This window comes from Hydractinia symbiolongicarpus, chromosome 12 (assembly GCF_029227915.1).
Source record: "Hydractinia symbiolongicarpus strain clone_291-10 chromosome 12, HSymV2.1, whole genome shotgun sequence".
In the NCBI taxonomy this organism is placed as follows: Eukaryota; Metazoa; Cnidaria; class Hydrozoa; order Anthoathecata; family Hydractiniidae; genus Hydractinia; species Hydractinia symbiolongicarpus.
Window position 1 is genome coordinate 9,359,853 of NC_079886.1, and position 14,182 is coordinate 9,374,034.

The 14,182-nt window shown below is 32.6% G+C and overlaps 1 protein-coding gene across 1 annotated transcript; it reads right to left on the reverse strand.

Moving 5' to 3' along the window:
• Positions 1 to 3,351: 3,351 nt before the first annotated feature.
• Positions 3,352 to 13,065, reverse strand: LOC130622003 (glutamate receptor ionotropic, NMDA 3B-like). Its single transcript, XM_057437396.1, has 6 exons — positions 12,746 to 13,065; positions 10,025 to 10,548; positions 8,751 to 9,205; positions 7,157 to 8,096; positions 6,126 to 6,289; positions 3,352 to 5,796 (listed from the first exon to the last, which is right to left on the reverse strand). Exons 2-6 carry the CDS (start codon positions 10,190 to 10,192, stop codon positions 5,388 to 5,390), a joined length of 2,136 nt encoding a protein of 711 aa, XP_057293379.1. The 5' UTR covers positions 10,193 to 10,548; positions 12,746 to 13,065; the 3' UTR covers positions 3,352 to 5,387.
• Positions 13,066 to 14,182: the final 1,117 nt, after the last annotated feature.

The following is a 14,182-nucleotide window of genomic DNA, read 5'->3' on the forward strand; positions in this document are numbered from 1 at the left end:
CATTTAAAAATTTAGAAAAAAGAAAGAAAAAAACCTCTAACCGTTTTCATTAACTAATGTTTTTCCTCTCTTATAGAAACTAATTTTTTTCCCGCTACTTTCAAAATCGTAAATATTGTCAATTTCAATTTAGCACCCTCCTACATTGTTTTTTTTTATTTTGTGAAAAATGAGTTCACAATACCAAAAAGAGAGAGCAGTCATTAAAAATTTCCATTGGAGATATCCAAAATTTGTTTGAGAGTAGTAGCAGTAAGCTAAGCATTAGCAAATCTTGAATTCAAATCAACCAATGAGCACAAAGTCAAGATGGCCAGATCTTACCCTCTTATTTATATCGCTTTGCGTCAATTTGTTGAAACTGAGGATATAATAACGAACATTGATATTTTATTCTTTTTTCAACGCTTCGGGTGTTCATCCCCCTCTTATATAATTTTGTTGTTCAGGAGGAGCATTCGCTCTTAAAACATTACAGAAGAAGGTACTTCTTGACAATGGTAACGAAAGCAAAGAACAACAGAAGTAACCAACCAGAAAGTGTGGTTACAATTCTGACCGGAAGTTCGTCTGTGATCCGGTGTAGTTTTTTCCCAATTAATTAACTATTCCGATTTCCTGGTGTCTCCTGGTGAGTTCAAAAGCTTAAATGTATTCACAAAAACCTTAATCTGGAGTTTTTTTTTTAAAAAAAATACATCAGTTTCGGAATTAAGTTATTATTTCTTTCTGACCTTAATATATATACTTTTGTTTTGTATGCTTAGCATTCACACCTTGCAAACCTACTTTGTAGTGTAGTGTAGTGTAGTGTAGTGTTAATTAGACCCCGCACTCATTTAAGGATCGGTGAATAAAGACTGCGTTAATTTTATGAAAATGGATCGAGGTCCAAAGCCGAGACCAAAGAGATAAATTGATGAAAATCTGTCCTTTTTCTAAAAGTTTGCTTTTCATTACGCTTGTCTAGAACCAATTCGCACTTTTTGTGTGTGGGTAACTGTTGATGTATTTCTGTCTGTGCTATTTATATTCTTTTCACTTCTTCCCAGCAATGGGTGATTAAGAATAAATAACAACTCAATATGGTGATATTGGTATTCTCGCCTCGTTGGCTTGGCAAAGCACATATACAATACACTGGCTTGGCAAAGCACATATACAATACACTCTCGCCTCGTTGGCTTGGCAAAGCACATATACAATACACGTATTCTCGCCTCGTTGGCTTGGCAAAGCACATATACAATACACTGGCTTGGCAAAGCACATATACAATACATATTCTCGCCTCGTTGGCTTGGCAAAGCACATATACAATACTCTCGCCTCGTTGGCTTGGCAAAGCACATATACAATACACTTATTCTCGCCTCGTTGGCTTGGCAAAGCACCGCCGCGTTGGCTTGGCAAAGCACATATTCAATACAAAGCACATATACAATTCTCGCCTCGTTGGCTTGGCAAAGCACATATACAATACACACAACTATGATGAACGGCATGATGATCAGCAACTGGATGAAAAAACTTCTCTAGCCCATGGATCCAAACGTTGGAGCTTTATAGCCTTTTTTCTAGAGAAGAAAAACCGTGAAGATGACCATTTGTTATGCCGTGCATCTTACAATATATATCTTCGTAGTCTGTTTTCCACGATTTTCGTCATAAATTCGAAGTTTGATGGTACATGAAAAAATAAAAGATATGAAGAACATTAAACACTGTTAGCAAAAGTTTGCGACGACAAGGCCAACTGACGAGCGAGGAAGAACCCTTGCGAGAATCGCCTGAAATACTAACTCACTGCGCATGAGCAGTCCACACCTGCAAAGCATTGCCGTACAGAATCTGAAAAGAAACTTAGTTTCCAGCAATCTGCGATAGTGGAAACCTCGCATTTCTTTAATGTTTTCCTTGTCAAACCGGACTCTTGGTTTATGATCTTCTTATTTTTCCGGAATTTTTGACGTTATTGGCGTATGGCAATTTTATTGAATTTTCATTTTTGAAAAAGAAAGATAAAAAAAGAAAGAAACTTACAATTTTAAGTAAAAGTTATTTAGCCAAAGTCTTTGTTTGTGGCAAGGAGATATAATGTCACCATTTTACTGTTCTATTTTTTGTAAAAAATGACCTGCTGTAGAACAAAATGTCCACGTGGGCAGAGAAATCACCAACCTTTTTTTAAATTATCTATTATTTCGTGCTGTCAACTTTTACAAAGTCAATTGACGTCATTAGTTTACAAAGTTTAAAAAATATATACATTGACAGTGATAATGAATAATGGAAGAGATGCCCTAGGGCATATACAGAAATTCTAAATAAACCTGAACGTTGTGACGAAATAACCTTCACAAGTAGAATTTTGGAGTAAGGTGTCCAAAATAATTTGACGAGTTTTTATTGTTGTTGCTTCAATTATTGTTGTTATTGTACAAATAGTATAGACAAAAATACTGTAATGGCACCATTGTTTCGTGGCTATAACTGTTGCACTTTGTGCAGGAGACCGGGCTTTTATTTCTCCTTGGCCGTGATTTAAAATGGGTGAATGAATGTTACCATAGCTCCGGGTTACCCCAGCCATGTGAGGGGAATAGGGGAGATGGCACACTGCGTGGGCCGTTGGATATTGCAGGAAGTTGTCTGGCAAAGCGGGACCCTGGGATTTTCCATCTAAGCTATTTCCCCTCCTGGAAATAACAGACAGGGTATATCCCTCATTATTTTTTAGGCTAACCATTTGAATATTCACATGTCGGTCTATCTCTTTATCTATTGTTCAATCAGACATTCAGGATAATAAGTCGAACTCTCAAGGCTAGAAAAGAGGCGGCATTAATGAAGTGGTTTAAAGAAAGATTATAGTTGTATAAAACTTTTGTTTATCTTCTCAACTAGTACTGGTAAGCCAGCCGAGAAGGGTCAAAAATAGATCAATCCAGAGAAATGTTTAAAAATATTTATAGAAATATTTAAAAATATTTGTTAGATCAAGAAATATCTGTCAAATCCAAAGAAATATTTCAAATCCCGAAATATATTTTAAACTCATGGTCGAAATATTTTTGAATCCAAAAATATTTTTCAGACTGAGAAATATATTTTTAATCCCCAAATATATTTTAAATGGAGAAATATATTTTAAACCATAGTGGAAATATTTTTTAAATTAGATTTTTTTTTTAAATCGATAAATAATTTCGAATCGGAAGATATATTTCAAATCGAGAAATGTTCTAAAAATTTATTTCGAAATTCTTTTTCAAAATGGTAGCACTTTTGCTTTAAAGTTGGCAGCTTCCTGTGTGAACAAACACATCCATTCTTCGCATTAACTGTGTTTTGGCTCCTGCGATAGATGTACAGTTAAGTAAAAATATTATTATTTGAAAACTAAGAAAGACAAGGACAAATTTTTGTTGTTGCTGACAATAGTGAAAATGTAGTGAAATAAACCTTTTTATGACAGTGCTACCATTTTTAAAATTAATAATTCGTAATGCAGTATGGAGAACTCAAGGTATCTTAAATCAAAACAAGTCTTTGAAAGTTTAGCGCTATAGTTAGTCAAAGTGTTATTCTGTGGTTTTTGTTGATTAATAATTGCTGTTATGTGAATTAATGATCGCTAAGCTATAGGAAGCATATAGCAATGTCTGTCAATACCCCAAAATATGTCATTAAGCCGCACAGCACTGCGTTTGATGGGGTCAAGAGGCAATGCAGAACCCTAGGTATAGTTATAGACTAGCTATACTGAATACTTTTAGCTTACTCTTTAATAAAAGTTAATGACCTCTCATCTTCTTACTTTTTTTACTTGTTAAATCATAGGCTCCTTTTGTTCTTCCACTGCAGGTTTATATTTTGTTTTTCTGTTTTCCACAATGGATACAGAAACAATATTTTGGAATCGATTAGACGGCCATGTTGTGACCCAACTACGTACGCAGCTCCAATGCTAGATGCTGGACTGGCCTGTCTTTAGACAGGATGGCCTATTAGGCTATCGTATATGCTTTAAGAAATAGTTAATTAACTAGCTTTTTGACCGATTGCCGTTTGAACTCGCGGGATACAAATACTGAAAGACCTGGTTGATTATACTTCAGCTTTTTCGTAACTTAAGATCAGCACCGGAATGAGTTTCATTTCGCCTAAAATCATCTAAAGTTTTATTAAGACTAAACAAGATACCAAAAAAAATATTTCATTTCGGCCCTAAAATGGTATTTGCTAAAATATACTTTTAAACGATTTATTTTTCAAAACACGGTGAATAAAGCGTTAATTATACATGAAGACACGGCGAAGCGTTCTTAACCAAGTCTTCTAAAATTTATTATGATTACAAATGATGTGTTTTAAATGGACACCATCCAAAACTAACTTAATTTTTTTAGATATTCTTACTTACTAACCTGTTAGAAGTCATTATTGCTGTGCACAGGTCGATCACCGTACTACATTATCCCCGCGGCGGGATTACCGTTTCAACCTTAGAAATAAAGGCGGGTTTGCTAAAAAAACGGGTATATTAGAGAGGCGAATTTATTTCTTCAATACATGAAAATCGCATTACTCACAGCAAAAGAATCTCTTCTAAAAAGGTCCCATAATTATAATGCGTAAAAAGCATAAGAACACAAAACAGTTCCATGCAATGAGAAACGTAACTTTTACAATTTTTAGTTGAAATCATAATATGTACGCCTTTGAAATGTGAGATCCTACGCGCATGGCAATACGGCGGAAATTTTGTAGAACATACGCATAGCACAAAATCAATAGAAATATGTTACCATAGAAACAAGCTACTATTTTAAATATGCGCATTTCACCTGAAGAAAAATTGTAACGAAAAATATTTTTTTCTACACATAAGTAGGGTCATTAAAGATGACACGTGATTATATACAGCGATAAAGATCGTGATGTCGGCAGCTGGAATTCCCTATTTAAACAATAATTTAGTCAGGTGATCTAATGGCAAGGAATAAAAATAAATTTTTATAGTCCCATTGACACGGAAGATATTTTCATTGGTATTTTCTTTTTCATATTTTTCTAGCTATTACTTTTTAGCATGGTTTTCAGGCTAATTCGTTTGCGTGGTATTTTGCAGACTAGAATATGAAAAAACAATTTCACACTCTATCAAGAAACTACGATCACCAAAGGAGTAGAGCCCGAGACGAAAGTTTATAGTTCAATGAAAAACAAAAACATATAAACTCAGAGTTTAAAGTCAGCCAATATAGTAAAAAGGTTTTCCGAATATTTCTCAGAAAAAAAAGCTGACTCACTCTTTGCTCAGCACTTTTATAATAAATACAGCATTATTTGTTTACATTAACAAAGGATGACAACAGCATTCATTAAATTACATGCAGCGTGATATCTCTTTTATACTTTCTTTGTATAAATTTTGCAACTAGGCATTCTAAGGACAGAATTAATATGGACAGAAACACACACGACAACACTAAGCTAAATAAACCGCCTAAAAAGTTAATTCCAATTTCATTTATCTGTTCGTTTCCACCTTTTTTTGAAGTAACACATTTACTGCTTATCCAAGTTTTTTGTAACGCTATAAGAGTACCATCTTCTTGGTACTTCCGGATTAGATCTGATAATTTTGCTTTCAGTGCTGAGCCTTTACGCACTGCTAATCCGTATCCAGCGTCTTTTATCGGTTCACCAGCAAATTGGATTTTACAATCTTCTTCTTTTGCTATATAACCAGCTATGACTGGGTAGTCATGGATAATTGCATTGAGTTGACTAGAAATAAGTGATTTAAATAAAAAATACCCTTCTATGTTTGAAGCTTTTTATTATTTTTTGAGCAGAATAGACTACTGGAAAACACGTAAAGATGACTACTCTGTTTAACCTCGTCCCTAGGGGGGCATTTACCTTTTTGAACCTAGCGGTTTAACATAGGCAATAAAACCTGGGGAGAAGAATGTACACTGTGGACTAAACGCAAACATTAACTTATCAAAATACGCATCTCAGTTACTTTATGTTTCAGTTCGAGGTATTGAATTTAAGAATTTAATTTTGTTAATTAAAGTTGTGAAAAAATGTTTTATTTCCATCTCACTTACCCAGCTTTTAATTTCTCAAAAGCTTTCTCAGTATTGAGAAAGTTATAGTCCTTCATGAAGTAGTACATTCTGTTCCAATTTGGGTCTTTGCTGTCATGAAACATTTGTGTAAATGCAGAGTTTTGAATGGTAGCATAAGTAAATGATGATGTTGGTTGAATGATCTGAACATGATATCAAATTGGATCACTTCTTTAATATATATATATTTAATAAGTTAAAAGAAGAGAAAAAGAATGCACAGAAACTTGCCCGCCGCAACAAAGTTGATACAAATATATCGCATTTGCTGAGTTTTTCTCTCGAACAGACAGAATGTTATATATTAAAACGTAAATTCTGTGTGTTTGGACGAGGCAATAAGATAATTGAAGTACAAATAATTAATTTTGGTTAATTTTTTAGTTTAAAATCTTACACAAAAAGCTAAACCGATTTGAAAAATGACGTTCCGGATCACGACATTTTTTTGTAAACGTGGTGTAAGAGAAATCCGTGAAAATTAATATTAAAAATTTACATTTTTGTTTTAAAAGAAAAAAGAAATCCCAAAAGTTGTCCGCGAAATTACTTGAAAGGCAGGCTACTCGTCAAATGTAATTTTAGCAAATTTTTATTCATTCTGAAATTTTCTTTAAAAATAAGAATTCCTTTAAAGAACCAATTCTTTAAATAGGTTCAAAATTATGTGGTTTTATATCGCTTTTAATGACATCTAATTGTAACACTACCAGTATTCCAAGACCTCATTGAACATTATTAACACCTGTGCATATCGTGAAATTTATTTTCCTTGATTCTACTTCTTGTAGAAGTTTTTTCGACGAAAGTTTCTTAATGTTTTTTAATAATTTTTGGTCAATGATCGTTTTCAGAATTTTTTCTATGTTCCATTTAAGTTCCAAGTAAGGACTTTAGACAGTCCTTACTTGCAACCCTAGACTTCCTTACTTGACATTTTAAGTGGTCTATTACAAAAAACAGTCGAAAACAATGACTAGACTATTCATCGTGTAGCCAAGAAAACTTACCTTTTTATCTTTAAACCCTGCGATTGGTAAGCTTGTTGTATGTGTAACCTTGTTAGCTGTCATAACTGCTGTATAAGTTGACATAACGATCAACATGCAAAGAGAAATTGAGATAGCAGTAATCTTTGTACTTGGGTTAGAAGGTACTAGTCCACCAACAAATCGATCAAACGTTAAGCCGACAAGATATGTAATGCTTTCTACCCATGGATATGACCATGTCGTTTTTCTAGGATTGCCATATCGTTCAGTTAGCATTAAAATGAAGGATGAACCAAATGTTATACAGAAAATTGTCAGCCATAACTGAAAAGACAAGGGAGCAAACGCTTCAACGTTGAAGAAGGGAATTAACTTTGTTTCTAACAATGCAGCAATACCGACTCCTCCAACAAGATATGGTTCTGTAAAATCAATCACTTCAGCTCGTTTTGCGTTAATGGTCAATGCAGCTAAGGAAACATCTGCCTTACCATAATACACATCTCCAACCATTCCAACCCATTTACCTTTATCTTTAGCACCGTATTGAGAATCTTCAACTATATAGACTTCTGTAACTATGTTCAAATCTTCCTCTATTTTAGCTAACATATCAATGCAATAACCAAGACAGCAATGTGGTTTTCGAACTTTACTGTTACTCATGTTAACATAATCCCAACAAAGTTTGCCAGTTGTGCATGTTTGAAGGATATGATCATATACATTGCTTTTATGGAAGAATGTAAAAGGTGATTCAATGATCGTTACTACAGTCAATTTCTTTAGTTTATGATGAAGAGGAAAAAAAGAAAATGCTGTGTCAGCATTTGGTAGAAGTTCAACTTTATTATTTTGACTTTCACCAATTAATAACCATTTGGTACGGTTTGCTCGTGTAAATATCTGGAAACTCCCATACATAGATGTAACATTTGCTTTTGAAATCACGTCCGTTCTAAAAGACAATAAAAAAACTAAGATCAGAATAAAGCAATGAACAGAGTATTAAATGCCACAAGGTTTTTTCTTTATAACATAATGCCAAATAATGAAATTGTTTTTGCTATGCCGTATCAAATGAGTTAAGCGTTACCCAGGTTTTGGAATATTAATAATATAATATTTTACCACAAAATGCTGTAATCAAAAGCGTACCATAGTTAAGCGCACCAATTTACTTGTCAAAATTCTATTACCGTTTATAAGTACACTCTTAGATAAGCGCGTTTGGAGAATAGAGATATCGAAAACAATGACGAAGATTAAGGAGTAATGACATTTTACAGCATATAGAACATATCAATTTTACAGGGCAATACGCATCATTGAAAATAATCATTCAGTTTTTCTTTCAGTTATTTTTTTTTCAAAATCTTTAAGATTTTATTGGTCAGAGTAAAGAATTCTCGTTTATCAACTTTTTGTAAAGACACCTCTAATTAGCGGACAAATTTCTTTTGCACCAATGGTGTCCGAGAGACTACTGTATCTAAATTCCTGCACTCGAGTAAATTCGACAAATTTATTTCTCCCCCTTAGCTTTGAATCGTACAAGATTTACAAAAAAAAATTAAAAATAAAAGTAAAATAAAGTAAAGAATCAGCCTACCCATGATCGTGTGAATGGGCTTCACTTTGGTTTTCATGTTTCAAGATGAAATTATTAGTCTCATAAGTCGAGTAAACAACACCGAGTAGATTTTGTGGTAATGATATTCCAACATACAGCAGATCCAAATGCATAACAATCCAAATATATTTGTCATTAAAACCAATCTGGTTTGCAGTATCGAGAACTCTTGCTGTGCACCTCAATGAACACAGGAGAAAAATAACTTGAAACTTTGTGGTTATTAAGTATCTTAGCTTTTTTGTGACTGTAGTAGTATCCATCTGCGTTATATGCATATGATTGAATTCAACGTTTCGTGGACAATATTGAATCAGTTTTCCTAGGTTTTTATGTTCAGTGGTTATTACAGCCAACGGTAGTTCGAAATAGTGCATTATATTGCCAAGAATGCATGGTTGCAATTGAAGCCGTTGAGATGTTATCTGAAACCGCTAAAAACAGACATATGAAGTAAACTAATTAACATATGAAATAGACTCATTAGCGTTAATGTTGTTTTTTTGCGAAAAAACATATAATTGTCCTAATCAAATGTTTTTTTTTATCTCACCAAAACTTTCCCCTCCGATCATTGTCTAACTTTAGTATTATTTTCTATTTTCATTGCTTTAGAAATCTAAAAGAGTGTTACTTTTCTGACGAGCCCACGAAAAGCAAAAGCAAAAAGTATTCCAAAAAATCGCGGTGCTGCATTAGCTAAAAATCGCGAAATTAAATCCGCGATATATCGGAACACTTTGGAAACAACGAAACTGTAATTTTTATTAAAAAATTTATAATATTTTGTTTGTTTGTTTTTTGGTCGTTCGCGAAAATTAATTTCCATAAAATTCACTATTACCCGTCACTCGCAAAAATCACCCTCCTTTAAAACTTTAGGGTTGGCAATGAATCAAATTTCATCTACTCAAACTTAATTTAAACATTTATTTTACATAGATTTTTATAGTTTATATAGTATGGTATATAATTTGTTGGTCTTTTGAAACAAAAACAGACTGTCATATTTTTTCCAGGTTTTTAATATTTTATTTTGTATTGACAAAAAATCCTTTGTATATATTAAAACCAAATTTTCCTATTCTTCTAAGTTTTAAATAATCCAATTTTTCCCAAACCTCAAAATACATAAATTTTTCGATTCAACAACAAAAATTTTCTCACAAAAGTTAAATTTCTAAAAAGCGGAAACTTCTAATTAACGGACAGGTTTTTTGCACGAATTGTATCCGCGAGAAAACGTCACATACCGATACATGATTTGTCTTTATGATTTTACTGCCGTTTCTCATATCTTGCAAGCAAGTTCTGCTGTCATAAAGTGTGAGTGGAATCTGTTTACAATTCTTCACTGCTGCGAAATTATTTATAAAAAATTCCGTGAACAACATTAAGCATAAAAGCAAAGAAACCATCATATCTGTTAATTGTGAAAAACTTTTTCTCTATCATTTGAACTTTGCTTCTTTCAACTTTTTGTTATATTCTTAGAAGTTCCAATGCAATCTATCAGCCAGCATATTTTGTATCACTCCATAGACATTTATCTCGACCAATATCTACATTGGAATTTAATTTTTTTTCGATAACAAACATTCACTATTGTAATTGCTTTTTCTTTCAGCTGTGAGACAATTGTAAAACGTTACCACGCAGCTTTCGTGCACATATAGGGTAGCTGGTTTTTTTGTGTGCTTTATTTAATCAAAATACTATCATTTGGAATAACTTCTTTTACTTTTGAATGTGCGTCACCTCCACCTTTAGATCAAATCTAATGAACAAAGATTTAGGCTCACATGTGATATGGAATAAACGTCTAAAGCTACCATGGGGTAGATAGATAGGTGATATAAATCTATCTAATATTCTTTTAATTCTATCGAAAACTTGTGAAAGCACCTGTTTTGTGGCTCACGTTCAAATACTTGGAAGATAAGAATGTTGTTCTCTATGTTACTGAAGATATTTCAGTGTACTATCTCCTGTTAAGAAGTTTATTAGGGATATTCTTAGATTTATAAAAATATGCGTGCAGCTGTTTTTATCTTCTATTTTTTGTTATTCTTTGCACTCACAACGCATCACACGAATATCGTTCTTTTTTGTACAGAAAAACATCTTTTTATAAATTTCTTTATCAAAAATAAAAACAAGAAAAAGAAATTGTATAATAATTCTAATAATAAAAATTAAGCGAAGAGACACACAGCAACAAAGGAATCTTTTGATTTGCAAGTAGAAAAAAAAGTTACTTCCAAAACAATAATTGTCTGATCACAAATTCGGTTATTTTTCATTTCTTTATTTTGCTGATTTCAGCGTTATACTTTAGCAATCTTGTCTTTAGGTAAATATTGAAAATAAAATGGTCACGTGGGTTGGCTAAATGGTACATAATTTTATTTTATAGTAGTGAGTAGCACGTGGAAAAATTCGGGGATTTACCCATCGCTAATTAAAACTTCCATCTTGGGCTGGCAATTTGCCCGTCGTAATAAAGTCAATGAAACTATATCGCAATTGCGATTTCGTACTTTATAAAAAAAAAAAAAACACAAAAAAAGACCGAAAGATTTTGTTAAAATTTAAAGCAATTAATTACAGAAGAGTCTCCATAACTCGAACGGCCAGGGGGAAAAGGAAACCGTTCGAGTTAAGGAGACGTTCGAGTAGTAGAGGTTTTCAAGTTTTTTCAAAATTTTTCCCTGATCTGCCTACCAGATGAACAAAAACAGTATATTAAGTACGTAGTCTTACTTATTGGGGGTTCTGGGTTGATGAAATACAAAAACAGAGCGTTTTAGTTGCTTTTTGCTCAAATTTTTGAAAAAAATCAGTTATAATTGATTGTTTACAAGTATCATCATAATCTCGTTTGATGTTTTTATTTAAGTCCTTTAGGGAAGCCAACATTTCTTCCCCAAATTTCGAGAAAACGCTTTGGAGCAGTTCCTTTTTCAAGCTCTTTGAGGGTATTGTATTGAAAAATTGTATTAAAATGATAAAGAGTTAAATGATCAGGAAAACTTATCAATTTTTTCAAAATGCCACAAAATTCGAGTTATGGAGTCAAAAACCTTCAAGGGACAAAATAATCTGTTCGACTTAAGGGAACATTCGAGTTATGGAGGTTCGAGTAGTAGAGGTTTTTTTATAAGAGTTTATTAGGAAACTTTCACAGTGCCAACGAATTCGTTCGAGTTAAGGAGACGTTCGAGTAATAGAGGTTCGAGTTATGGAGACTCTACTGTATATCCAAGAAAGATAAAGAAGACACAGTCGCGCAGGGTTTGTTACTAATATGATGTAACGTGTACACCTACTAAAGATTAAGAAAGTAACAAGAAGTATGTCTATCATACGCTTATCTATCATATACTTTCTTTTCCATCCCTTCTAATTCTGAATCAGTTACGTTGCCTGCTAAGGTTCGTAGACTATGCTAGTAATGCATGTCAAAAGGAACGATGGTTTCAAGTGATTGAGAAAAAACATCCTCGCCTCCAGGGCGTCTTGTATTTTTATTGCTGTGCCGATGATGAGTTGGAGATAAACCTAATTTGAGTGGGGATTCATACCGATAAATCTATCTCCTACGTTGTTTTTTTTCTAAATTTCATTATATACAGGGCGATATTACTTTTTGGAAAATTTTATTAATTTGCCATACGACGTTGATTAAGCAGAAAAAGAAGATAGAAAAAGTGAATATGTTACGAATTATGGTGTATTATATCTTGGAGGAAAGAATACGGATTCTTTCGTATCCTCCAAGATTACATATTGCTGGGATTAGAAATATCCTGTAAAGAAAATTCCAGGTAAATTATCTGGTGACCCGTCTTTTAACAGTACATACTACTTGTAATACATCAAAATGATTCACAATTTGCACTGTTTTTTGACAATTATATAAAAAAAAATTGAAATAAAATGTAGTAAAAATGCATTTATGCATTTTCTCTTACGCAGATGTTCATAGAATATCACCAATTTATCCGCCTTCACACTTTCTAAGGAATTGTGGGTGAAACATGGGTGTTAGATACGACATTGAAAACTGACAAGTAGAATCGATCGCCTATATGAAAAAAAAAAGAATATCACGTGGTTTTAACGCTTATGAGGATAGTTTTACATTTTCGCCATTTTAATATTATTTAAGACTAAGGACTGGCGCGGTATTTCGTTGTTTTATGAACATTCTGATTGGCTGAATATCATTTTCAAGACACCTACTTCGATATTTATTAATTTTGCAACTGCACCCCCAAGTTCCTGTTTTAAGGTTATTTTTTTAATATTTAATTATACTTCCAGAAATTACAGTTCCCGTTTTTTTATTCATTAATTAGATTCACATTGTGACTATAAATTTACAGAATTATTATGTTTTTTGTCTGATTTTTAATTTCGAAATTTTTTCTGTTTTGGATTTTGTAATGAAATAAACAAAAATTAGGAAATAAATCAGACATGTTGAAAATTAATTTAAAAAAAAATATATATTATTTTTGGCTACACAAGTTAATGTTTTTGTTTTTTATTTGGAATTTTCTGATTGAGTGGCACGATTATAAAGGGAAATTTTAAATTTTTTGGATTATCGTTGCATCCAACTCTTTCAAAAGAATTGTTTAACTGATTCTTGATGTCAATTTTACCATTTCATTGTATTAGTTTCCCATCATTATATAGTTTTTTCAGGATTTTATTACATTTTATTTATTAACATTTTTTAATGCGTTTTTTCAGTTAAAATTTAAAAAAAAATATTCTGCTCAGTAGGTCCAAAACATGGTGGATACTTCTTAGGCACTTAATACGACAAAAGGTCCTTAAATGTACAATCTTTTCCTCCTGGTGCGTTTCTTTAATCCATAATTCTAAACGAAAACCTAAGAAATTGAATTTTGACAAATTTGTCAAAGCTCTGTAGACCTGTACGACAGGAAATAATAGCTAAACATGGCTGACTCAGTACTCAATAACTACTAAAAAAAGGAAATTGAAGTGGAATACATACAATGTTTCCAAATGAATTAAAAACAATAGATTACCCTTCCGTCATAAATATAATTCCATCAGTATCTTTAACCTGTTTTTATTATTTATTTTCTTTTAATTTCAAACAGAATCTTTTTACCATAAAACTAATTTTTCTCGTCAGGTGTTTTGTGAATTAAACTACCTCGTCCCCAAGAATCTATCTGCTTCGTATTAAGAAGGAAAGGACATTGAGTACAAGGTGTGTGACAGGAAGGTAACATTTTTCACAGTGATTTACTTTGATGTAAGATTCACGTGCTTTTCAATCTAAAAATTACGAGAAAGTGGCACTCTTAAAATTTTTAGAAAGTTCAAATCCTAAAGATGATGTGCTGTTTATGGAATGTGAATACTAA